The sequence below is a fragment of the Podarcis tiliguerta genome (genome assembly GCF_965153285.1).
Source record: "Podarcis tiliguerta genome assembly, chromosome: 13".
Classification (NCBI taxonomy): domain Eukaryota; kingdom Metazoa; phylum Chordata; class Lepidosauria; order Squamata; family Lacertidae; genus Podarcis; species Podarcis tiliguerta.
This window is the reverse complement of record NC_139546.1, coordinates 8,234,475-8,261,747: the sequence shown is the minus strand read 5'-3', so window position 1 is coordinate 8,261,747 and position 27,273 is coordinate 8,234,475. Positions and strand designations below refer to the sequence as shown.

Here is a 27,273-nt window from a genome sequence, read left to right as displayed (position 1 = left end):
TAAATCCCATTAAAGTGAAATCTCACTGGAGGTTTTTAAGCAGGTCAACCCGTCAGGGACGCTTGAGGGCAGATTCATCCCTGCATGACTCGCGGGTCCCTTCCAACTCTGCACGTCTAGGGTTCTAAAATTCAGGCACAGGGAGTCATATTTATTTGTTTGTTTCAACTTTTATACTGCTTTTTATCCGAAGATGCCAGGATCTAGCCCTTCCCAGGTAAGGGGGAGGACTGCGATCTTGAATCCAGTTGAAATCCTTGCCAAACCGAACTTTGAACTGGAGCTGGCTTCGATTTCCGATTCTCCCCCACCAAATTTGGCACCGCAATTGCTGGACGCGAGCGCTGCTAAAGCGCACGTTCTTGGACGGAGCTGGATCCGCCACGGGAAGCAGCCCCCTTTCGCTGCGCTTAGTTGCGAGGAGGAGGAGGACGGGGCGCAACAGCGGAATCCTGCCCGCGTGACGTCAAAAAGCCTCTGGGTGACGTCACGCCCGCCGTCGCTCAGAGCCCGTCTCCTGGCTGGAGCGGCGGGATGCTGGGCGCGCTCAGTGTCGGGCCCAAGGGGGAGCCGGCAGCAAGCAACGCCCGGCTGCTGCCGAGTTAACAACTGCATGCGGGGCTACACTGGGTGTGCAAAACATGGGGAAGAAAAGAGGTGAGCGCCTTTCAAATGGGGGGGGGGGGCCGGGAGGTCAGGGTTAAAGCTGTCGGGGGTTATTGCCCTGTGAAGGATACCGGTGTAGAGCTTCCATATTCAGAGGAAGTCTACCTCTGCAGAAACCATGCGAAATCCTGAGTACAGTGGTACCTCGGGTTACAGACGCTTCAGGTTACAGATGCTTCAGGTTACAGACGCCGCTAACCCAGAAATAGTACCTCGGGTTAAGAGCTTTGCTTCAGGATGAGAACAGAAATCGTGCTCTGGCGGTGCAGTGGTTTTAGCTAAAGTGGTGCTTCAGGTTAAGAACAGTTTCAGCTTAAGAACGGACCTCCGGAACGAATTAAGTTCTTAACCCGAGGTACCACTGTATCTCTTTCTGAACTTCGGGTGGCCACAGGTTAGGTAAAGGGACCCCTGACCGTTAGGTCCAGTTGTGGCTGACTCTGGGGTTGCGGCGCTCATCTCGCTTTATTGGCCGAGGGAGCCAGCGTACGTACAGCTTCTGGGTTATGTGGCCAGCATGATTAAGCCGCTTCTGGCGAACCAGAGCAGCGCACGGAAACGCCGTTTACCTTCCTGCCAGAGTGGTACCTATTTATCTACTTGCACTTTGATGTGCTTTCGAACTGCTAGGTTGGCAGGAGCAGGGACCGAGGAATGGGAGCTCACCCCGTTGCGGGGATTTGAACCACTGACCTTCTGATGGGCAAGCCCTAGGCTCTGTTGTTTTAGACCACAGCGCCAAACCACAGTTTGTTGGACTACAACTCCCATCATCCATAGCCGGCTGAAGTAGGTTTTAAGGCCAAGGGAGACCTGCAATAAAGTGTTGCTGCCTTGAGTGCCTCTACTTCTCTCCTGCTCTCTCTTGCTCTCTCCCATTCTCTGGTTCCCCCCAACCCGCCCTTCCAACAGTCAAATCAGCATCCCATGATCCCTGAGCACACATATATCACTTTTGGGTTTTGGGTGGATCCTCCAAAAGGATTTTTTTTTCTACTTCTGCAAATCTTGGGGTTCAACCCAGCCTGTGGTTGCTTGTTATTGTGTATGGTTGATGCTGTTTTACCTTCTACAGTGGTACCTCGGTTTAAGAACAGCCCTGTTTATGAACAATTTGGCTTACAAACTCCACAAAACTGGAAATAGTGTCCCAGTTCGGGAACTTTGCCTCGGTCTAAGAACGGAATCTGAATGGTGGAAAGGCACCGGTGGTAGAAGGCCTCATTAGGGAAAGTGCACCTCGGTTTAAGAACGGTTTTGGTTTAAGAACGGACTTCCGGAATGGATTAAGTTCGTAAACCGAGGTACCACTGTATATGGATTGGCACTCGGAGACCTGATTACTATAAAGGCAGTTTAGTGTGCTCCTGGGATATGAAGACTCTAATAGGCATGAATGAGGCTCGCTTAATCCAGACCTTCACGACAGGGAATTCAGGTTGTGAAACAAACTTGTTTCCCTACCTCTTCCCCACTCCCCAAAAAAAGAACCACCCAGAGTTTCCACAACAAGGAAAGTAAAGGATGATGATTGCTTGACATTATATTCTTCAACTGGAAAAAAATCTGAGTAAGCGCTCAATAATAATGACTGTCGCATAATCTCCTTGGAAATGTCTATAAGAATGATTGAATGCTTAGTAAATGCGTCATCTCAAAGTGACCTGAAAGAAGAATTTCCTGGAAAATAAAAGCTGAGTTTACAGTATGTTGGTACCCTGAATTATATCCCCTTGGGCTACAATTAAGTAAAATCTGTTGAATTCCAGTAGGTAAAAATATTGATTTTTAGAGCTCTATAACATTTCCCAAGAAGATTTGTTCTACGGTACACTTGAGGATTGCTTATAGACCCACAAGGAAGCTGTGCTTGTCTTTTGAGGTTGTTATCTCTTCCCAAACATAGGAAAGCATTCACACTAATTCACTTTAATGTTCTCTCTTTTTCTGTTAAAACAGATCTGATGACATTCTCTATCACTATTGTCTATATCCACGTGTTAGTGAAGAGTTAGCTTGGATGTTCCTTTCATTAAAAGAAACATAAAAGGACAAATAAATCTGTTTCTTTTGACTCTATAAAAATTGTATTGTGGCCACAGATACATAATTTTCAGAATCAGCTGCAAAGTTTGTGTTCCAAACTTTAAAAGATTCATAAGCAACTCTAAAACTTTGTCACAAACTTTTTTAACAATTAAAAGAACGTATATTTACAGGGTTGTCTTATATATTTGAGTCTTTCTTGTTGCACGGAATCTAAACATTTGTTTTGGAATTTGAAAGTCTTTGTGTGGATTTTTAATACACCTGAACCAAAAACCATTCTGATAGGAAGGAAGATTGGAGGAAGTTTAAAGACTATTTGCAGAAACACTATAAGATAATGAATGTTTGATGACACCAGATCGAATGTAAAAGGTTATTAGTAAAAAAATTTAAAGATTAAGAAAGATTAATATTTTATGATATACGGAAATGCAATTATATTAAGATATCAAAATTATGACGAAATTAAATTAAGACAGAGGGAAGGAATTCGCTGATAGAATATAAGATCTGGAATACAGAGAAGGAAGGTCTGGGGAGGTCGGTGACACAAGTTAACGCCAAGATTATAATGAGATAAAAATTGTTTTTACTTTTTTCTTTCACATGTTGTTGCTGTTTTGTGTTTATATGTTATGTTATTGTATTTTTCTGTTATATGTTGTATTGTGTTTTTCTTTTTGTTGTGTTATACTTATATACTTATTGTAAAACCCAATAAAATATCTTTATTAAAAAAACACAAAAACCATTCTGATACAGTTTTCTCCCCCTGCCCCAATCACTATTAGCCATTGAAAACATTCTGTGTACATGGGATACCCTGTCCCTGCACAACCTGTTGTTCATTGGTATTCACCTACCCTGTGTTCCTGACCTACGGTTGGGTTGCAATCTAACTGAAGCACAACCAGCACTGCCACTTACCCTTCCTTTTAAAAAGGTTTTTAAGAGGAGGAGAGAGTAGTGGACACCAACTTGGACAGCTTAAAACATTAGGATTAGACAAATACATGGAGGATAAGGCTTATCAGTAGCTGCTAAAGCTGATGGCGATGATTTACCTTCGCTTTCAGAGACTGAATACCAGTTTTGGGGAAATCGTAGGAGGGGGAGGGGACTGTTGGGCTCAAGTGATGCTTGCAGGCTTCTTCTCGCAGGCGACTGGTTGGCCACTGTGACAACAGGATGCAAGAGTAGATGGGCCCTTGGCTTGATCCAGTAGGTTCTTCATTTCAATTAATTAATAAACATTTTATTGGCATCACATACAAACATCCAAAACAAATCAGTACAGAATTACCACTTCCCCAGTGGCAAAAAACATTTGCTAAAAGAAAGGAGGCAGAGCAGTCTATCCTCACATCTCTTGGTCTCCAGGGAGATCAGACGTCAACAGTGTATTTCGACGACAAAAAACCAAATAGAGATATTTAGCCACTAACTTGTTGAGCTCTTGGTCATTCCCCAGTAATAGAAAATGTATGACCTCCGACTCTGGTTTCCATTTGGGGATACAGAGTTGATCTAGAAATTGCTGATGGAGATCAGCATATAGTTTACAATTGAGAACCATAGGTGTAAGGGTTTCCACCAGGTGGTCTTCACATGGGCAAGTTCTTTCTCCTTCCACCCTGCCTGAGAACCTTCCCCACAGGAGGTTGGATGGATTTGAATTAAACCTGGCCAGCGAAAATGCCCTTCTTTCTTGAGTAGCAGAAATTCAAGGTAATTGTGGTTAGTTTCATGCACCCAAGAAAGTTGAAAATAAAGAGGGGAGCATGTTTTCTCTGCTGCTACTGTAAGTTCTTGGCGTTCAATATCCCACAACCTAGTTTTTATTATAGCCTTGGCAGATGGGTAGGGACATCATATGTTCCTATCTAGTTTTGAGGATGGAGTCCTGTGAGAAACACAGGCTAAAGCTTATTTTTACTTCTGTCTGATTTTATAGGAGGCTGGAGAAAATTTTTCTGTTGTACTGGCCCACCGGAAACACAGTCTTCAACATGGTGAGCTACACCTCCTTCCATGTACGCCCTTTGGATGTTTGGCCCAGGCATGAGATGTATGTCTCATTGATACAGAACAGGAATTTAGTGAATGTATCAACCCATTATATGGGTTTCATCAAACTGCTTGCGAGTTAAAACTCATACCCAGTGTAGGGTATGGGGAGCTTGTTGAAGAGCAAGACACCCAGTTGCATATATTTTGCATAAACTATTCACCCCAGGTGAGAACAATGGAGCTGAACAATGCATGCTTGAAGGAGGTGACTTATTGGAGGCAAGTGTTGCTCTTCATTGTGACACCTGCTTGTGCAACCTCAAAAATGCAAATACTGCCCAGTAAAACAGAGGCTCTCTGTGTAGTGCGTTGTGTGTCTGCAATATCAGGCAAGAACACTAGCAATCAGATTGGGTTGAAGTTACATTTTTAAGAGAGACATAGTGGGTTTTCCACCAATGATGGCCAACAGTGTTGCTGGGAGTCATCAGGACCATAGGGCAAGTTGGAGCAATTCTGAATGGCCTGCATTTATGGATGAAATTGTTCTGACTTGGGCATCATATAAAATACATATATAGGTCTGGCTATGACTACGGTCCCCTCTTATCCCCCACTTTAAGAAAATATTTTCACATCCGTCAATACGGATTGATTGATTGAGGTTGAATCCTGACAAGACAGAAGTACTGTTCTTGGGGGACAGGGGGCGGGCTAGTGTGGAGGACTCCCTGGCCCTGAATGGGGCAACTGTGTCCCTGAAGGACCAGGTGCGCAGCCTGGGAGTCATTTTGGACTCACAGCTGTCCATGGAGGCACAGGTCAAATCTGTGTCCAGGGCAGCTGTCTACCAGCTCCATCTGGTACACAGGCTGAGACCCTACCTGCCCACAGACTGTCTCGTCAAAGTGGTGCATGCTCTGGTTATCTCCCGCTTGGACTACTGCAATGCGCTCTACGTGGGGCTACCTTTGAAGGTGACCTGGAAACTACAACTAATCCAGAATGCGGCAGCTAGACTGGTGACTGGGGGCGGCTGCTGAGACCACATAACACCGGTCTTGAAAGACCTACATTGGCTCCCAGTACGTTTCTGAGCACAAAGCACAAGTCTTGGTGTTGACCCTTAAAGCCCTAAACGGGCTAGGCCCAGTATACCTGAAGGAGCGTCTCTACCCCCATCGTTCTGCCCGGACACTGAGGTCGAGTGCCGAGGGCCTTCTGGTGGTTCACTCACTGCGAGAAGCAAAGCTACAGGGAACCAGGCAGAGGGCCTTCTCGGTAGTGGCACACGCCCTGTGGAACGCCCTCCCATCAGATGTCAAAGTGATAAACAACTACCTCATATTTAGAAAACATCTGAAGGCAGCCCTGTTCAGAGAAGTTTTTAATGTGTGATATTTTTAATCTTTGTTGGAAGCTGCCCAGAGTGGCTGGGGAAACCCAGCCAGATGGGTTGGGTACAAATAATAAATTATTATTATTGTTATATAATACATATTAAAGTTTTGGTTACTATCGCTGTCTGTCTGACAAGCCCTGAAATTATTTGTTGCCTTGTGTCTTTCAGCCTTAATATCGCTTCGTCTGAGCAATTTAAGCCTCCCTCAGAGCTAGACCCCTCGGAACCAGACCCCTCAGAGATAGAGCCAGACCAGGACCCGGTAATTCATTCTCTGGATATATCTTCATTATATTGCCATCCCTAATTCAGATGGACTGCTTAGAGAACATTTGTTTCAGGTGGTATACAGATACAGTGGTGCCTCGCAAGACGAAAAGAATCCGTTCCGCGAGTCTCTTCGTCTTGCGGTTTTTTTCGTCTTGCGAAGCAAGCCCATTAACGGATTAGCGCTATTAGCGCTATTAGCGGTTTAGCGGCTATTAGCGGCTATTAAAGGCTTAAGGGATTAGCGGATTAGCTGCTAAAAGGCTATTAGCGGCTATTAAAGGTTTAAGGGATTAGCGGATTAGCTGCTAAAAGGCTATTAGCAGCTTAGATCAGCTGATAAGCGGTTAGATCAGCTGTTAAGCGGCTTAGCGAACAGCTGTTAAGCGGCTTAGGGGCTTGGGGAAAAGGGGGGGGGAGGGGAAAAACCCCCAGGAATCGCAAGACATTTTCGTCTTGCGAAGCAAGCCCATAGCAAATTCGTCCTGCGAAGCACCTCCAAAACGGAAAACCCTTTCGTCTAGCGGGTTTTCCGTCTTGCGAGGCATTCGTCTTGCGGGGCACCACTATATAGTCTTTCATACCAACGCATTTGAGGGAGGTGTGTTAATTTGTGGTGGCCAAACGGCAAGGCATCTTCTGGTACCTTTTGAGATTTAAAAGATTTGTTGCACTGGGGGTCACCAACCTTTTCGGCCCATTTTGAGAAGTTACAGAATGGCCACCATGGCTGGGTGGGGTGGGGTTGCAATGTTAAACACCATGGCTGAGGGAGACATGGCATAACACAAAATTACGGTAGACACTGTAGTCCTTAATGCCCACACACCCCACGCCCCATCGTAGGACAACATCCTGCTTACTGTGAGAAGTCAGGTGTGTGCTGATGGTCTCGGTTGTGGAGGTGACACAGTACTGATTCCCCTTCTACCCACAATGACGCTGTATTATAAAACTGCAGGTTATTGCAATAATACTGTCGTTCTTATCTGTTTACAGTTTATCCAATAAACCATTTCCATTCTTTTATAAAAAGTTTGTTATATTGATTTCTTATTTTTCTGGTAAGTTTTGCCATTTCTGCATATCCCGTAAGTTTTTGTATCCATTCTTCTTATTTGGGATTTCTTCTTTCCATTTTTGGGCAAGGGACATTCTTGCTGCTGTAGTTGCATAAGTGAATAAATTTCTATACAACTTGGGTAGTTCTGTTCCTATAATTCCCAAAAGGCAGGCTTCTGGGTTTGGGTGTGTTGTTGTTGGTTTTTTTTTTTTTTTTACAAACATTATTTTAAACATCTTTTTCAATTCATTATATATCATTTACCAGTAAGCTTTAACCTTCCTACAAGACCACACATATGATAAAAAGAACCTTCTTTCTCTTTACATTTCCAACACTTATTTTAGATTTATACATTTTTGCCCCTTTGTGTTAGGTACCATTGATATATCATATTCATATAATTTTCTGTCACTGCATCAGTTTTAGGCCTGGTTAATTGCCATGGCTTTCCACAAAGCATACAGTGGGTTGTAGAGGATGAAGACTGAAGCTAGAGAGGATTTCTCAGGGGGAGGGAATATCTATAGTGTGAATATGCTCACTACGGACACGACTGCTTAGCTCTCTTTGGTTGCTAAATCACCAGTTCCGCGCAGCGTAAAAAGAATAGTAGCATTTATGTGTGCTATGGGTAGGAGTGTTAGGATTCTTCCTCCGTGCTTGCAGTCATGGGATTGTTGTCTATCACATGACGGTGTATGTTTTCATTCCACGGTGTGGGAAGTGACGGAGACAGGATGTTTTGTACTACTGTGTTCCGGAATGTAGGACTATTGTCCTTTGTTTCTTTCTCTTTGCTGTCTGATGAGAAAGAGGAAGGAGCTAAGTTAGAATGCTCCGAGTGTATTATATGTAAATAAAAGTAGATTAGCCAAAATGCTGAGCTATTGAGTCTGTTATGCAAACTGCAGATACTCCGCAGGATCCCTAAGCTTGCTAATGCCTCTTGGTATCAATCACTGTGATGTTCGGGTTGGAGAAAGCTTTTGAAGCTCCCGAACGATCGACCAGGAAGGAGAGAACATGCCAGTAGGGCATGTGTCTCTGTCAGGGTCCTACATGTGAGTAGGACGATCCTAAAAAGGAGAGGATATATTAATAGCAATTTATCCCTCCAGGCTCCCACATGTGTGGGTTCAACAGAGTTTCCAAGTCCTATACTTGGCAGTAAAACTAAAAGCATAGGAATTAGGCTCCTCTTACCCTGCTTAATAAAGAACCAGGCAACAACTTTCCAGAGATGGAAAGAAGATAAAGTTCCTACCAGAGAAGAATGGCAGATGAAGTTGGTGGACTATACTGAAATGGCTAAAATGACTGGAAGAATCAGAAATCAGGAAGACCAAAATTTTAATACGGAATGGGGAAAATTTATAATTTATCTTAAAAGACCACTGTAAACAATTAAAATCGTTAGTAGGATTGGAATATCACTTGTAGTTTAAGGGCGAATTCTGGACACAGTGGAGATGTAAAAGATTTGGATCATCATAAAAGATGCATAAATGATTAATAATAGGACCCACAAAGGGGAGGACGGAAGTCCAGGAGATTCCTTGGAATCTTGTTTTTATGATTCATGTTTGATATATCTCTGTGAAGTTTCAACTTGAGAAACCAAATAAATATTTTTTAAAAAAAAATCAGACAACAACTTGTAAAATAAGTGTAAAAGTAAGATTTACTTTATAATCATGCATTGGTTCCATCAGTAATAACTATGCAGGCAAAATATTATGGTATAACCAGCTTCAGGCATGTGTCAGCTTCAGAGCATCCAACTCTGGTCAAAGGAAGAGTGAGAGGAACAGGAAGTGCTATATGCTCCTTCCTCTCCAAGAGAGGAAGGGGAAATGACATCACACAGAGTCCTCTCTACCAGTTGTATTTCTATGGTCTATCTACCTATCAGCAATACGGCTCTGTGGGCTTAGCCCCTTCTGATGCTAACTAGCAAGAATATGCATCTGTCAGGTTGGGCTGCCAATTTCTCACATTATGTTCTTCCCCTCTCTCACCCATCCTAAGGGCTTTCAAGTAATGCATCTGGTTAAGAGCCCAGACCCCTGCCTGCCTATCAGCAAAAAGGGTGTCTCCTTAACTTCGTAAGTCAACTCTTATTTTGAATGTAAGGTGTCGGTGGTCATACACGGATACTATTTCTTTCCCCAAACAGGAAGCTGGCTTGTATGTTGAGAATGAGATACAAACTTCGAAAGTGGATATCCCAGAAGAAAATAGGTGGAGGTGGTCTCGATTACACAAAGAAGTAGAGCAGCAAACCTCAAGGACCGCTGTACTCATTCCAGAGATAGAGACGTCATCCGAGGCGGACGTTCAGGTCCAAACCTCGTTTTCGAGCCTACCAAGAGGGAAGGAGGCCCAGGCACAAACTTCGTTTCTCTCCCTGCGGTCTCCAACCCCAGGAGAAAATGACGCTCAAGTGCAAACTTCATTTATGGAATTGCCAAGAGAAGCGGAAGCTCAGGTCCAAACATCCTTGCTTTCGTTACCTGGGGAAAAGGAGAAGCATGCCCAAACCTCGTTTAGCTCGTTGCCAGAAAGGAGGTCTGTGGCATCTTTTGCCGGTTCTGCTCTGTCCTCTTCTTCCTACCTAGAGTTGTTAGAGAAGTTTCCCTCTCTGCCCATGTTATCTGAGGCGCAGGTGCAGACCTCACATCGTGACATAAGAGTTCCTTCGGAGATAGACATCCAGTTGCAGACTTCGTTTTCGGACTACATGTCAGAAAGAGAGTATGCCTCCTCCCCTGAGCCTCAGAGTAAGCTATCACCCCAGTCATCAGTGATAGAACAAAGCATGATATATCCTGTATATATTGATACTGGGGTGCAAACTTTACCTGTGGAAATACCGCCTGGCAACGACTGGCGTTCTGCGCGGTTAAATACTGCGGCCCAGGTGCAAACGTCTTTTGCTTCGATGACAGAACAATGGCCAATGCTTGGGTTAGGAAAAGGCGAGGAGACAGCAGGAGACGTGGAATCCCTTTTTTCCATAGAAGAGGCACCTCTGCCTTCTGCACGGACTGAAAGAGCCATGCAGACATCTGAGACATTGCTTCGGCAGTGGAAGAACTGGCATTCAGTACAGCCACAATCTGATGCACAGGTTCAAACCTCCACCGTTGAACTGCTAAAGAAGCTTTCTTTGCTATCCCGGATTCAGAGCATGGAATCAGCTTCCCGTGCCGAGTTACTAAAGAAAGCTTCCTCCCTGTCAGTGGGTGAACCCCACATGCAAACTTCAAGTCCTGAATTACTGAGGAAGGCTTCTTCTTGGTCAAACTCTGGGGTCCCAGACCAGATCTTAAGTGATGAGCTGCTGAAGAAGCGTCCATCTTCGGCACAAGTGCTTAGAACCTCAGATTATGAACTGGCAAGGTTGTTATCTCCTAAGTCAACAACCAAGGAGGCCCAGATACAAACATCTGAGGTAGAACTCATTAATAAACTTTTGTCAGATAGGTCAACAGACACTCTCTTCCGAAAGTCCTCTTCTGCGTCAGATATCAAACCCCAGGAGAGGACCTCAGACACTGATTTCCCAAAGTCCCATTCGGCATCATTTGCAAAAACTCCGGAGAAGATATTGGACAGTGATTTCCAAAGCTATGCTTCTATGTCACATGCTGAACCCCAGAAGAGGGCATCAGACACTGATTTTCAAAAGTACTCTTCTTTGTCATTGATTGAGGGTGGGGATGATAATCAAGAAGCTTTAACAGAAGGGAAGGAGCACCTTATTACTCCACAGGTGATGGAAGCTCAGATCCGTAAATGGTATCATGAACTCCCAGAAGTTCAGACATCAGCCTCTCAAAAAAAGCCTCTTTGGACGCCAACAATGGACAGTGAGGTACAAACATCGCATGTTGAAATACCATATGGAAACAAGTGGCGTGAATCACGTTTGCAAACCGAAGCTCAGGTGCAGACTTCAGGGCTTAAAGTACCGGTGGAAAAAGCGGAATCCTTTCCCCAACTGCAAAAGGCCAACCAGACCCAAACATCCTTGCTTGAAATATGGCGAGCAAGAGAGTTAGCTGAAGCCCAGAACCAGACTTGCGGCTTCGATGAAGCCGAAACAGAGGAGTTCCCTCATGCATTACTAGTTGATAGCCACGCACAAACATCAGATTTTGACTTTTGGAAAGCAAAGGAACAAATGGATATTGAAACACAGACTTCAGTAGACAAAATTCTACAGCAAGGAATCAGGACTTCTCCCACTGAACAGGTTGACAAGCTTGTGCAGACATCTTTTCTTGATCTGGGGAAATCAAAAGACTACATGCAGCAGAAGGCATCTGAGACGGACTTAACGGAGCCTGAAAGAACGTATTTCACCCCATTACAAAGTGACTTTGAAGTGGAGACTGATACTCAGGCACAACGCTCCATCTCTGATTTCCTAGAGGCACAAAAAGAGCCTCCTCTGGCGCAACAAACCAATGCTGAGATGCAAACCTCAAATGTCGAAATACCTGCTGGGAGCTCGTGGCGTTCATCACGCTTGCATTCGGATGTTCAACAGCAAACTTCACTGGAATTTGACGAGGAAGAATCAGAAGCTTTTCCCTCATCACAAAAGGACATTCAGTCACAAACCTCCCTTCTTGACATATGGAAGGCAAAACAGCTCCATGATGCGCAGATCCAAACTTCTTGGATGGATTTCCCAACAGATGTGGAAGATCCTTTTCTCTCACCACAGTCTGAAAGCCCATCTGACTACTTCATGCCTGGGGAAGAACAGTCTCCTCCACCTGCCCTATTGGATGCTCAGATGCAAACCTCCCTCCTTGACATTTGGAAGGCAAAAGAACTCCATAATGCCCAGAAGCAAACTTCTTGGATAGATGTGCCAGATCCCATGGAAGAACCTTTTCTCCCACCAGAGTCTGAAAGCCCAATTGACCCAGCTGAGCTTGAGATGGAAGAGGCTCCTCTACCAGGCAGCATTGACAACCAGGTGCAAACCTCCTTCTCTGACAGGTGGTGGAAGAAACGAGTGGACGCTGAGGTGCAAAGTTCCCTGGCAGATTTGCCACAAGGCACCAAGGTCATGCCTCTTCTCCCACCACCGTCTGAAAGCCCACTTGAGCCAGCTGAGCTTGAGATAAAGGAGGCTCCTCCTCCGACCAGAATGGAAAACCAGGTGCAAACCTCCTTCTCTGACATATGGCGGAAAAAAGAACGAGCGGACGCTGAGATGCAAAGTTCCCTGGCAGATTTGCCACAAGTCACCAAGGTCGTGCCCCTCCAACCAGAAAGCCCAATTGAGCCAGCTGTGGTTGAGATAAAAGAGGCTCGTCCTCCAAGCAGAATGGACAACCAGGTGCAAACTTCCTTCTCTGACATATGGCGGAAAAAAGAACGAGCGGACGTTGAGATACAAAGTTCCCTGGCAGATTTTCCACAAGTCACCAAGGTGGTGCCCCTCCTACCACAGCCTGAAAGCCCAACTGAGACACCTGAGCTTGAGATAAAAGAGGCTGCTCCAGATTGCAGAATTGACAACCAGGTGCAAACCTCCTTCTCTGATATATGGCGGAAAAAAGAACAAGCAGATGCTAAGATGCAAAGTTCCTTAGCAGATTTGCCACCACTCACGAAGGTGGTGCCTCTGCTACCACAGTCTGAAAGCCCAATCGACCCACCTGAGCTTGAGATAAAAGAGGGTGCTCCTCCAGCCAGAATGGACAACCAGGTGCAAACCTCCTTCTCTGACATATGGCGGAAAAAAGAACGAGCGGATGCTAAGATGCAAAGTTCCCTGGCAGATTTGCCACAAGTCACGAAGGTCGTGCCCCTCCTACCACAGCCTGAAAGCCCAACTGAGACACCTGAGCTTGAGATAAAAGAGTCTGCTCCTCCAGCTAGAATGGAAAACCAGGTGCAAACCTCCTTCTCTGACATATGGCGGAAAAAAGAACGAGCGGATGCTAAGATGCAAAGTTCCCTGCCAGATTTGCCACAACTCACCAAGGTGGTGCCCCTCCTACCACAGCCTGAAAGCCCAACTGAGACACCTGAGCTTGAGATAAAAGAGGCTGCTCCTCCAGCCAGAATGGAAAACCAGGCGCAAACTTCCTTCTCCGATATATGGCGGAAAAAAGAACGAGCGGATGCTGAGATGCAAAGTTCCCTGGCAGATTTGCCACAAGGCACCAAGGAGGTGCCTCTGCTACCACAGTCTGAAAGCCCAATTGAGCCAGCTGTGGTTGAGATAAAAGAGGCTCGTCCTCCAGGCAGAATGGACAACCAGGTGCAAACCTCCTTCTCTGACATATGGCGGAAAAAAGAACGAGCGGATGCTAAAATGCAAAGTTCCCTGGCAGATTTGCCACAAGTCACCAAGGTGGTGCCCCTCCTACCACAGCCTGAAAGCCCAACTGAGACACCTGAGCTTGAGATAAAAGAGGGTGCTCCTCCAGCCAGAATGGAAAACCAGGTGCAAACCTCCTTCTCTGACATATGGCGGGAAAAAGAACAAGCGGATGCTGAGATACAAAGTTCTCTGGCAGATTTGCCACAGGTCACCAAGGAGGTGCCTCTGCTACCACAGTCTGAAAGTCCAATTGAGCCAGCTGTGATCGAGATAAAAGAGGCTCGTCCTCCAGGCAGAATGGACAACCAGGTGCAAACCTCCTTCTCTGACATATGGCGGAAAAAAGAGCAAGCTGACGCTGAGATGCAAAGTTCCCTGGCAGATTTGCCACAAGGCACCAAGGAGGTGCTTCTCCCATCACAAGCTGAAAGCCCAATACAGTCACCCATGCCTGACTCAGTAGATACAGCTCCTGAATTACCTCCTCCAATTGAAGCTAAGGAGCCAACTTCCTTACCTGAAATGCCTGAGACGATGAAGCCGGTGGATGCTCCAAAGTCACTTCCCCCATCACCAAGTGACAGCAAGGACCAGACCTCCCAGCCTGATATGCAGACGCCAGAAGAATTACCCAAAGCACAGGAGCAGTCTTCCAAGACCAGTCTGGCAAGTGCCAAAGCTGTAACTCCTGTCTCATCACACACGTCTTTGAGCCCTGTTCCATCACAAACTGCTGTCTCTCCCGCCCACTCTCGCACTGCTGTATCTCCTGCCCTCTCTCGCACCACTGTCTCTCCTGCCCACTCTCGCACTGCTGTATCTCCTGCCCTCTCTCGCACTGCTGTCTCTCCCGCCCACTCTCGCACTGCTGTATCTCCTGCCCTCTCTCGCACCACTGTCTCTCCCGCCCACTCTCGCACTGCTGCCTCTCCTGCCCTCTCTCGCACTGTCTCTCCTGCCCTCTCTCGCCCTGCTGCCTCTCCAGCTTCCTCCCATCCCGCTGTTTCTCCTGTCCCACCATACTCTCCTGCATCTTCTGCCGCATCAGAAATTCCCAGCCCAGTTCGACCACCCTCACCTGCATCGCTGTACGCAGAGGAGCAGCACTCTGACCTCGCAGAGCAGAAAAGAGCTTCGATGGAAAAAACACTGCTGGAACTATGGAGCACACGAGAGGAGGCCGAGGTTCAAAAGCAAACTGACCAACTTCAGCTTCACCTCGAGGATTTGCCTTTATTCCCAAAGCTGGAAGACAGCCAGGTGGAGATTGCAGAGGCGACGAAAGCTGAAGGGAAGAAACCAAAACAAGTTTCTAAAGTGCCGAAAAAGTCGAAACCTCCTGCGTTTGCTGAAGCCCAGGTCCAGACCTCGTTTGTCGAAATACCCCGGGGGAAGAAATGGCGCGCATCTCGCATATTTGCAGAGGCCCAAGTCCAGACTTCTTTTCAAGACCTTCATGTGAAAGAAAGGGCCCCGGTTTTGCGTGATCATGTGGCAGCCAAAAGGTAGGAGACGAATTCTGCTCTGCTGTAGCTTTACTGTGCTGTGATGGTTTTCATTCCTGTTCTGCGGTCTACCTCTGCTTCAGAGGTTGACAGCTAAAGCACATGAGTAGAAACCTGGAAGGTGGGCTCTGCGTGTTAATTGCTCCCTGTACAGTGGTACCTCGGGTTACATATGCTTTAGGTTACATACACTTCAGGTTACAGACTCTGCTAACCCAGAAATAGTACCGCGGGTTAAGAACTTTGCTTCAGGAGGAGAACAGAAATCGTGCTCTGCTGGCGCGGCAGCAGCAGGAGGCCCCATTAGCTAAAGTGGTGCTTCGGGTTAAGAACAGTTTCAGGTTAAGTACGGACCTCCAGAACAAATTAAGTACTTAACCCCAGGTACCACTGTACATACAAAGCTGGAGCATTGGGGAGAGGTTTTAAAGCAAGCCTCGGTGGCGTAGCCAGAGGGGCCTTGGCCTCGGGCACAAAATTCTGAGATGGTGCAACCAGGCATCCCAACGTAGGGCCAGCTTCCATGGGGATCCTTGTCCCGGCGAAAGTGGCAGAGCAACCTAGCTCCACAGTGAGCAGGCACAGACAGGGAGGCAGGCAAGGCATAGCTCCTTTCTGTGAGCATTGGAGGGATTTGCCCGTCAGCACATAGTAGCTGCCTTCTTGCCTTCTTAATTGCTGAGGGGGACTTGCGCACACAGGCAGGCCTGTCCCATATCACCGCCTGAGGCAAAACAGGGACGCGCTGCACTGTGCACATGTTGTGCGCCACTGCCCCCAGTGTGGTGTAGTGGTTAAGAGCGGTAGTCACGTAATCTGGTGAACTGGGTTTGATTCCCTGCTCCTCCACATGCAGCTGCTGGGTGACCTGTCAGTCACACTTCTTTGAAGTCTCTCAGCCCCACTCACCTCACAGAGTGTTTGTTGTGGGGGAGGAAGGGAAAGGAGATTGTTAGCCGCTTTGAGACTCCTGAAGGGGAGTGAAAGGCGGGATATCAAATCCAAACCCCCCTCCTCCTCCTCCTCCTCCTCCTCCTCCTCCTCCTCCTTCTTCTTCTTCTTCTTCTTCCCTTTCTGGGGTCGCACATCAGCGGCTTCCAGTATCCGGCGAGATCTTGCAAGAGCCCTGCGAGATCGTGCAAGGCCTCTGCGTAATTTTGCGGGGCTCTCGTGGGGATCCCGCCGGAAGTGTTGCCTTGCTCCTCTGGCCGTGGGGGCAATAGAGCACCCCGCCAAGAAATGTCAAAACTGTCTTCAAAAACTTAAGAGTTCTGCTTTGAAATAGCAAAGTTTTCGCATCTCAGCTGGCTCTAGCAGGTCTGACCTGATCTTTTTTTAAAAAATAAATAAATGCATTAACAGTGGATAAAAACTGGGAGTTGTAGAACAGAAAGTTGTACAGATGCCCCAACACAAATATGTGCCTGGGATACTGCAAATATGCTAATAGCTGGTATGGAAGTGCCCCCCCCCCCACTTTAGATAGGTTGTCCTGTGAGTAAACAGAAAGCAATGAAATCTGAACAGGAAACTTAAAGGCAAAGAGACTTGGGAAAACTCAGGAGGACTTAGTAGGAATACAATGCGTTGACAATGACACTGTCTGGATTCCCCATAAAAACTGAGTGTTTTATTATGTTCATTCCAGACTAAACTGCTAGTGTGGAAGCTTCCCTTGTAAGGCAATTGGATGGATCCAGATTAAGTGAGTCGCATTTAGTTCCCACTGAAATCAACAGGTTCTTAACTTCAGTTGGTGCAAAATTCAGCAGCGAGGTTGCTCACCGGGACAAGATGGTTTGATCATATTACACAGGTCCTGGTCTGACCGCACTGGCTGCCAATTAGTTTCCAGGCCCAGTGCTGGTTTTGACCTATAAACCCTTAAATGGTTCAGGACCGCAGTACCTCAAGGAACCAACCTGGGCCCTGCAATAATAATCCAAGGCCTTCCTTTGTGAGAGGTCTGGAGGGTGGCAACATGAGAACGGGCCTTTTCTGCGGTGGCTCCCCATTTGTGGAATGCTCTCCCCAGGAAGACTCGCCTGTTGCCTTCATTACATATCTTTAAGTCCCAAGCAAAAGCATCCCCCTTCTTCCAGGCCTTTGGCTTATTAAACAATCTACAGCCTTTTGAGCTGTGTGCGGGTGGAGTAAGGGGTTGTTACGGTTTTGTTTGTTCGTATGCAATGCAGTTTTGTGTTTTGGTATAATAATAAATAAATCTTTATTGCAGTCCAAAGACCCATAGAACAATTTCAGAACAAAATACAGTTAAGACAGCCAACCACAAAAGAAAGAGAAACTGAGGCGGTCATTTTGTTTTGTTTCAAGCTCGGTGGTCTTTGTTTCTTTTGACTTCCGAAAGAAACTTTGCCACAGCCAGTGTAATATCATTAGACCTGTCAGCCAAAAGATATTTAATATGGGAGGCTTCAGATTTTCCCATTTGCCAGTAGGGGTTTGATCCCTTCCTTGCCCATAAAAGGTAAAGGTAAAGGGTCCCCTGACCATTAGGTCCAGTCATGGCCGACTCTGGGGGTGTGGCGCTCATCTCGCTTTATTGGCCGAGGGAGCCGGGGTACAGCTTCTGGGTCATGTGGCCAGCATGACTAAGCCGCTTCTGGCAAACCAGAGCAGCGCACGGAAACGCCGTTTACCTTCCCGCTGGAGTGGTACCTATTTATCTACTTGCACTTTGATGTGCTTTCGAACTGCTGGGTTGGCAGGAGCAGGGACCAAGCAACGGGAGCTCACCCCGACGTGGGATTCAAACCGCCGACCTTCTGATCAGCAAGCCCTAGGCTCTGTGGTTTAACCCATAGCACCACCCACATCCCTGCTTGCCCATACTGCCCACAATTGCAGTAAGATATGCTTCATCGACGTCCTGAGAACATAAACAAAGCCTGTTCGGATAAGGGTTGCCTCTCAGCCTACCACTTAGCACTTCCAGAGGAAATACATTTAGCCTGGCTTTGATAAATAAATGCTGATAGGTTGGTACAGAATTGTTTTTATATTGTAAACTGTGATCCTCGGATGACGGTATAGAAATGTAATAAATAAAGTGTAGCTTCTTGTGGATCCATCCCATTAGTCTCTCCCCAACCCCCACAACCACCAGAGAATTGAAGGTGAGAATTGAAAGAGAGATCACCGTTTATGCTGTGTTCATGTGTTCCATTCTTGTCTCTGAGACATGAGCCTGGATAGTTCAGTTGGTTAGAACATGGCGCCGATAATGCCAGGGTTGCAGGTTCATTCCCTGTACGGGACAACTGCATCTTCCTGCTTTGCAGTCAATTGGACCAGATGAGCCTCAGAGTCTCTTTCAACTCTACAGTTCTATGATTCTTTCCCCAACTATTTTAATACTCCATTCTTACATGCTGGTGCTAGGTTTGGAGGGTCTTCATATTCTTTCAAAAAAAAGCATAGCCTGTTTGTCCCAGAAAGCAACAGTGGATTGAACGAATTGTGAGTGTTCACCATGCAAAGGGGCTGCCCTCAAAATGGTTACCTGCCTCCGAAAACCCTTCCTAATGTTCCCTTTTATTGCGTTTCAGGGTACCAAGGGGACCAAAGCGAGCAGCGCCAGTGTCCGTGCACTTACACGTAAAGATGTCTCCAAAGCGTCAAACTAGCAATGAAAAGAAATAGTGAATTCTTGAATTTAAAGAAATAAAAGATTGCAAAATACCAGAAACGTAACCAACGGCTATTTCTGTAGGTGGGTGAGCAAACACTGTGTCCGGTTCTGTGCACCACAGTTCAAGAAGGACACTGACAAACTGGAACGTGTCCAGAGGAGGGCAACCAAAATGGTCAAAGGCCTGGAAACGATGCCTTATGAGGAACGGCTAAGGGAGCTGGGCATGTTTAGCCTGGAGAAGAGGAGGTTAAGGGGTGATATGATAGCCATGTTCAAATATATAAAAGGATGTCATATAGAGGATGGAGAAAGGTTGCTTTCTGCTGCTCCAGAGAAGCGGACACGGAGCAATGGATCCAAACTACAAGAAAGAAGATTCCACCTAAACATTAGGAAGAACTTCCTGACAGTAAGAGCTGTTCGACAGTGGAATTTGCTGCCAAGGAGTGTGGTGGAGTCTCCTTCTTTGGAGGTCTTTAAGCAGAGGCTTGACAACCATATGTCAGGAGTGCTCTGATGGTGTTTCCTGCTTGGCAGGGGGTTGGACTCGATGGCCCTTGTGGTCTCTTCCAACTCTATGATTCTATGAACACAGAAGCAGGCGGAGGTGTGCGAAGGGACGTGAGCAAGGACAGGTGCAGCAAAGCCATCATTAGGGGAAAATACAGGAACAACTGGTGCACATTTTAGTTGCAGAAAGGCTGTGGGATGGCACACTGTCCATGCATGTGCGTGTTTTGTCTGTAATGCTACTGCACACAGTCAACACCCCTGTAATCCCACTTCAAATATTTTAGTCATGGATTCAACAGCATGGGGAAAGGCCAGTTAGTGACAGCAGATGTAGACTCTCAGGATGTACCCAGCGGTTTAGACCACAGCACCACCCGTGTCACTGCACATAGCATACTAGAGTGACTATAGTAAGGTGGGACCTATACAGGATTTGTTAATATGTGTGGTATAGTGGTTCAGAGCGGTGGACTCATAATCTGGTGAACTGGGTTTGATTCCCCGCTCCTCCACATGCAGCTGCTAGGTGACCTTGGGCCAGTCACACTTCTCTGAAGTCTCTCAGCCCCACTCACCTCACAGAGTGTTTGTTGTGGGGGAGGAAGGGAAAGGAGATTGTTAGCCGCTTTGAGACTCCTTCGGGTAGTGATAAAGCGGGGTAGCAAATCCAAACTCTTCTTCTTCTTACTGAGCCAATGCATACGGACAATGCCTGTTTGAGAAAAATGTGTGCTGGAAAATGAGGATTTGATTGATTGACGGAGGGGAGGTTGGGCCTCTCTGAACAGCATATAATGCCACAATGGGAAACACATATTACAATCCCACAACAGGAAAGACCACATAGGAAACACAGGGTAAAAGGTAAAGGTAAAGGACTCCAGTCAAAGGCGACTATGGGGTTGTGGCACTCATCTCGCTTTCAGGACGAGGGAGCCGGCCTCAGGTTAAGAACTTTGCTTTAGGATGAGAACAAAAATCGTGCAGCGGCAGCGCAGCAGCAGCAGGAGGCCCCATTAGCTAAACTGGTGCTTCAGGTTAAGAAGGTACCACTGTACTTGAAAGCAGACCCATCAATCTTTACTGATAAACGCAAGAAATTTTGTCACCTATCAAAGCTAACACCTCCTTTTCTATCCCTGCATATGCTGGTTTTGCCTTGACATGGAAGCGATGGGTCATTCTCACCTGCATCCTTTAAGGCATAAGCTCCTTTATTCACACTGCAGAAGCATCACAGGCAAACAGCACTAGAAGAGAAGGATGAATAATATTTTGGCAAATGGAAAGCTACCGAAAACCTGGAAGGATAGCTTTATTACTCTTATCCACAAACAGGGAACAGATGCCTCAAACATGGCCAATCACAGACCCATTGCACTGTTAAATAACGATTACAAGATATTCGCAGACATTCTTGCAAATAGATTAAAAATGGTGCTGAAAGAAATAATTCATAAAGATCAAACTGGATTTCTTCCCGGACGATTTATGCAATCCAATATTAGATGTGTGATTAATGCATTAGAATATTTGGATATTAAAATTGACAAACCAGCAGCTATTATGTTGGTGGACGCTGAAAAAGCTTTTAATAATGTGTCCTGGAAGTTTATGAAAAAATTAATGTTGTTGTATAAATAAAAACTTTAAATAATAAAAAAAAGAAGAGAAGGATTAAATTATGCAGAGCCCGTCTACCCACGAGGCAGGGTGAAGCGCCCGCCTCAGGCGTCACTGGGCTCCCCCACCACTTCTGCCACCAGTGAGAGGGAGGTGTTCCTGTTAGAATTCCAGCTCTATGATTGCAGTCATGGGATTTTTATCTATCACATGACAGTGTATGTTTTGACTCCACAGAGTGGGAAGTGACGGAGACAGGATGTTTGTGTTACTGTGTTCCGTGAAGTGGGACTGTTGTCCTTTGTTCTTTATCTCTTTGCTGTCTGATGCTAGAGAGAGAGGGAGCCATGTTGCAGAGCTCCATGTGTGTTTATATGTAAATAAAGTCGATTAGCCAAAATGCCGAGTTGCTGAGGTCTATTACGCAAGCTGCAAAGACTCTGTGGATCCCTAAGTGTGCCAGTGTCGGTTGGCATCGGTCGCTGTGACCGATGTTTGGGCTGAAGAAAGCTTATGAAGCTCCTGAACGATTGACCAGGAGGGAGGGAACATGCCCGTTGGGCATGTGTCTCTGCCAGAGTCCTACTTGAGTGTAGGCTGAACTCCTGACAGTTCCAGCACATGGCATTGCCGCTCCCCCAACCCCCAGGACAGAAGCCCTCAGCTCCAACTGAGTTTGGTGAGAGCCACATTGCCAATCAGCTTGACCCCCTCTGAGAGAGGAGCTGTGCAGCAACACTTTGAAGGAGCAGGGGCAGGAGGAAGCAATTCAGATTTTGCCTCAGGTGGCAAAATGGGATGGGTCCCCCCGGCCAATGGAAATGGTCAGGGCCAGCTTGCTTAAATAAAACGCCAGCTGAGAAACCAAGGAACAAACCTATGCTTGTCTTTGAAACAGCATCTCATACAATGTCTGCCTAAACTTTTCCCCACCTGCCTGTTGATGAAAGAAATATTAATCGGGATTGGGGGAGAGGCACACGCCTTTTCCCGTTCACTTCCAGCCCTGCATTAGCGCCCACTATTTTTAAACAACAGCAAATAAAAATCAAATCATACTTGGAGACATTTTTTATTTGCCAATACAGGAGAGCAGCTACGCTTGTTAATGTCTGGACCTTTGCTCTGTTAAATGGAAGACCTGACAAGATTAGCAGGTTTCTGCTTAATGAACAACTTTGCCCCTGCAGAATCAGCTGTATGCTGGCTGGGTCATTTTGTACCGCGATTGAGGACACTTCCAGACAGGGGCTTAATTGGACATTGGCAAGAGGTGTTTTCTCGGTTGGGCCGGCCACCAAAGGAACTCCCATCCAAACTCTGCTGCCATTGGCCAATTAGCTGGCAGCCATGCAATCCAGCCTTCCATTCGCTGGATCACTTGACATGGTCCAAGGAAGAGTAAATGTGGGTTAAATAAGGTGCAGAGGGGGTTGGCATTTTGATGTCAATGAGTTTGTGTGGATACTGCAAACAAACAAGCAAGCAAGGAAGCTTGCTTGACGAGATGTACTAATCTCTGAAAGTGGACACTTCCAAACGGTCACTATTTTGGGTGGAATTCGTTCACATCCCAGCATATTCAGGTTGCACAAATAATGCTGATCTGGAGCTCTTGCAAAATAAGTCCATCTTTCCCAATGATTATCCTCCCAACGGGGAGGTGTACTCAAAAGGATGGCGTGGCACTTGCTTGAGGCAAGATCATCTACTCTCTTCATAGGTAAAGGTAAAGGGACCCCTGACCATGAGGTCCAGTCGTGGCCGACTCTGGGGTTGCGGCGCTCATCTCGCTTTATTGGCCAAGGGAGCCGGCGTACAGCTTCCAGGTCATGTGGCCAGCATGACTAAGCTGCTTCTGGCGAACCAGAGCAGCGCACGGAAATGCCGTTTACCTTCCCGCCAGAGCGGTACCTATTTATCTACTTGACTTTGACGTGCTTTCGAACTGCTAGGTTGGCAGGAGCAGGGACCGAGCAATGGGAGCTCACCCCGTTGCGGGGATTCGAACCGCTGACCTTCTGATCAGCAAGTCCTAGGCTCTGTGGTTTAACCCACAGTGCCACCCGCGTCCCATAAAAGGTAAAGGTACCCCTGCCCGTACGGGCCAGTCTTGACAGACTCTAGGGTTGTGCGCCCATCTCACTCAAGAGGCCGGGGCCAGCGCTGTCCGGAGACACTTCTGGGTCACATGGCCAGTGTGACAAAGCCGCATCTGGCGAGCCAGCGCAGCACACGGAACACCGTTTACCTTCCCGCCAGTAAGCGGTCCCTATTTATCTACTTCCACCCGGGGGTGCTTTCGAACTGCTAGGTTGGCAGGCGCTGGGACCAAGCAATGGGAGCGCACCCCGCTGCGGGGATTCGAACCTCCGACCTTTCGATCGGCAAGCCCTAGGTGCTGAGGCTTTTACCCACAGCACCACCCGCGTCTAATAACTCTGCAAAAAAAAATCTGGCTGAATGCGCATTAAGCATTAAGCCAGTCATCTGGAAGTGATCTCTGATAGGTTTCTGTTTTGGGAATGATGCTTTTTGTTACTGGAAAGGTAGCTAATTTTGTTTGTTTGTTTGTTTTCACTACAAATTAGGAAGCAGAATTACCATTTAGCTTCTCTGTGGATTTGTTTACACCTTTCAAACTTTTTCCTGGGTATATGATTATTACTATTACAGTGGTACCTCAGGTTAAGTACTTAATTCGTTCCGGAGGTCCGTTCTTAACCTGAAATTGTTCTTAACCTGAAGCACCACTTTAGCTAATGGGGCCTCCCGCTGCCACCGCGCTGCCAGAGCATGATTTCTGTTCTCATCCTGAAGCAAAGTTCTTAACCCGAGGTACTATTTCTGGGTTAGCGGAGTCTGTAACCTGAAGTGTATGTAACCCGAGGTACCACTGTACAGTTCACACATTTGCAGAGACAGCAACCTTTTTCAATTATTGAACCACAGCACGAAACAAAACAGGTGATATACTGGCAATGTTTTTCAGCAGACAGCTACATGCACAACTTTCTTTTGTTATGTTCCCAACCTGTTGAGTCATGGCCAGTGAGCTCACACCAGCAGAACAGTTTCCAGTTCAGTTCCAGCATGGTAAGGTCTATCAGAAGGCAGAAGGACTTGCTGGGGACTATGGCTCCCTCTGTTTAGGTCAGGCATAGGTAAACTCGGCCCTTCAGATGTTTTGAGACTACAATTCCCATCATCCCTTACCACTGGTCCTGTTAGCTAGGGATGATGGGAGTTGTAGTCCCAAAACATCTGGAGGACTGAGTTTGCCTATGCCTGGTTTAGGAGAATGGATTCCATCCAAAGTACTCCAGAAATTAGGGTCAGTTTCATATCTTGTGGAAGGCAAGGATGGATTGGGTACTACCAATTGGAGATTACTCTGAACTATATTGCCAGCAGGGACGCGGGTGGCACTGTGGGTTAAACCACAGAGCCTTGAGCTTGCCGATCAGAAGGTCGGCGGTTCAAATCCCAGCGTCGGGGTGAGCTCCCATTGCTTGGTCCCTGCTCCTGCCAACCTAGCAGTTCGAAAGCACGTCAAAGTGCAAGTAGATAAATAGGTACCACTCCGGCGGGAAGGTAAACGATGTTTCCGTGCACTGCTCTGGTTCGCCAGAAGCGGCTTAGTCATGCTGGCCACATGACCCTCAAGCTGTACGCTGGCTCCCTCAGCCAATAAAGCGAGATGAATGCCGCAACCCCAGAGTCGGTCACGACTGGACCTAATGGTCAGGGGTCCCTTTACCTTTACCTATATTGCCAGCACAGCCGCCTCATGGCAAAGTTGAAATTTGCTTTGAGTGAAGTAGACCAGGACCTGAAATTTGCATGAACCATGACCAGTTCTACATTGGTCTATTACAGGGGTGTCCAAACTTTTTTCAAAGAGGGCCAGAATTGATGAAGTGAACATGCGTGAGGGCCGACCAAGGGGCCGACCAAAGATGTTGGCCTTATTTTAGGCTTGAAGTTGTTTAACTTTTTTTACGGTTTTATCCCAGAGTTGTTGAGCTTCTTTTAGGATTAAACTTATTGGCCTTTTTGCGTATTGAGACCCAGAGACCCCCCCCCCCCCCAAAAATAAGCACACATTTGACTCAAATTTTAGTTCTGGTTTTTGGCAGAATTTAGGCCACAACTTTATTGATTACAGAAAGTGAGTGGTTGCATAGGCTCTGGTTCAACTAGCTCCCTGCACCCTTGCAGGTAGCACTGACCCAGAGCTCTATCATAGGTCAGCCAAGGGTGAACACCTGAGGTGGGTGGAAAGACCGGGAACGGACTATGTCCACTCCCCAGATGCTCCCCTGGACTCAGGCATGGGCACAACACCCTCTCAGGGGTTGACCAAACCAAGTTGAGTCCCTGGATTCCTTTAATGGAATACCCTTCACATACGGATAGCAAGACTGTTCTCCCATCCCTATCACATGAACCAGTGTCTATCCGCAACCTTACGAGTTGTGACGATTTGCTACAAGGCAGGCGAAACCCAAATGGCAACAGCCAATCAGACAAGTGGGGAAAATTCCTGCTGTGCTCCTGTCCCAACAACAGACGACACACGACGGCATAGCAAGGTAAGTCGCAAAATGCCCTAAAAGTAGGGAGAGGTGGGCAGGTGTTCTGAATGCACGAGCCGAAAGAGGAGGCTCTGGGTCACGTGCATAGGTATATATAGGTCCCTTTGCCCGTTTAGACAGCTCCCCATTGGCCAGATTAAACCCAGTAATGAGAGACCTACCAATTGGGCGTTGTGGCTGTCCAATATACCCACCCACAACCAAGAGGTCTGTGTCCTCTTTTAGGGAGGACACACTTTTTAGGATTGAAGTTGTTGAGCTTTTTTTTTTGGGATTTTACCCCAGGAAATAAACTGCCACAGGGGCTGGATTAAACCGGATTAGGACCCAAAATGGACTTTGGACATGCCTGCTCCAAAGCAGAGAGGAGAGAGGGGCCTCTGGACTTGAATTGTTTGTGATGAGTTAATAAATTGTTGGGAAGGAATGTGGCAGAGTGTATTCAATAGTAATGAGAGAATGAAAAGTTATTAATTGTAGGAGGGCCCTTGTAGATGCCGCATGGTGATAAGAACCCCTGGTTCTTTCTTGCGTTATTGGTAGGCTGACTGGATGTAGTTAAAGGCTCTGGGCCTCACTTGTAGCTTGGTCAAAAATAAACAGCCAAGTTCCCTTAGTGAGTAGCAGTGTTTGTTCTCTGTATAAGCCTGAGGACACGCCTGTTTCTCTACTGCCAGTGACAGGAAGTTGAGGTCTCAGTGAATCCAGGTAAGTCAGGAGACTCTGAATATATTTTGTTTGGGAAGGGAAAGTGAATTTTTGGCCAGCATGACAGTGAAGGGAGCAATATGGCCCGGGACTTGGTCAGAAGGTATGTGATGTCACAGCCTTCTGGATGCTAAAGAGGTCTGGACCTGGTCAGATCCGGGATGTAGTTTGGCTGGGAACTCTGTGTACCCTGTCCTGAGTTCCATGGGGGGGAAAAGAAAGTTGAGATATAAATGAAATGAATACCAAATTTAGCAAAAGAGGAACCACAAATATACACCAAAATACACCCAACATACCTGCCCTTATGACTCCATATTGAAGAGGAAGAACAAACGCTTTGTGCAAATATCAGAGATATTTGCCCATTTCTGATTTTCTCATTGAGGAACTGCTGATAAGCTTCCATAAAACCTGGGTTTCCTACTTGGAAGCCCAGCTGTGTATGTGAACTATTTCAGCCAGTATTTTGACATTGCATAGATAGAAATAGCCCCCACTTTTCAAACTTTGGTGCTTAATCATTTAGACCAAGGGTTTGTTGTTTAGTCGTTTAGTCATGTCCAACTCTTCGTGACCCCATGGACCAGAGCACGCCAGGCACTCCTGTCTTTCACTGCCTCCCGCAGTTTGGTCAAACTCATGCTGGTAGCTTTGAGAACACTGTCCAACCATCTTGTCCTCTGTCGTCCCCTTCTCCTTGTGGCCTCAATCTTTCCCAACATCAGGGTCTATTCCAGGGAGTCTTTTCTTCTCATGAGGTGGCCAAAGTCTTGGAGCCTCAGCTTCAGGATCTGTCCTTCCAGTGAGCACTCAGGGCTGATTTCCTTCAGAATGGAGAGGTTTGATCTTCTTGCAG

General features: G+C 46.7%; 1 protein-coding gene across 1 annotated transcript; it reads left to right on the top strand.

Annotated features, from left to right (window-relative positions):
* The first annotated feature begins 492 nt into the window (after positions 1 to 492).
* On the top strand, positions 493 to 19,026 carry LOC310661420 (uncharacterized protein). The gene is made up of 6 exons (XM_083407364.1): positions 493 to 657; positions 4,670 to 4,727; positions 6,296 to 6,389; positions 9,637 to 13,275; positions 13,306 to 15,317; positions 18,887 to 19,026. The coding sequence occupies exons 1-6, from the start codon at positions 642 to 644 to the stop codon at positions 18,978 to 18,980; spliced, it is 5,913 nt and encodes a 1,970-aa protein (XP_083263490.1). The 5' UTR covers positions 493 to 641; the 3' UTR covers positions 18,981 to 19,026.
* Positions 19,027 to 27,273: the final 8,247 nt, after the last annotated feature.

Bases quoted from the DNA above. Each gene is read 5' to 3' on its own strand.
- LOC310661420 (XM_083407364.1), top strand. The intron at 4,728-6,295 runs GTGAGCTACACC...TGTGTCTTTCAG, and splicing joins GAAACACAGTCTTCAACATG to CCTTAATATCGCTTCGTCTG. The intron at 15,318-18,886 runs GTAGGAGACGAA...ATTGCGTTTCAG, and splicing joins GATCATGTGGCAGCCAAAAG to GGTACCAAGGGGACCAAAGC.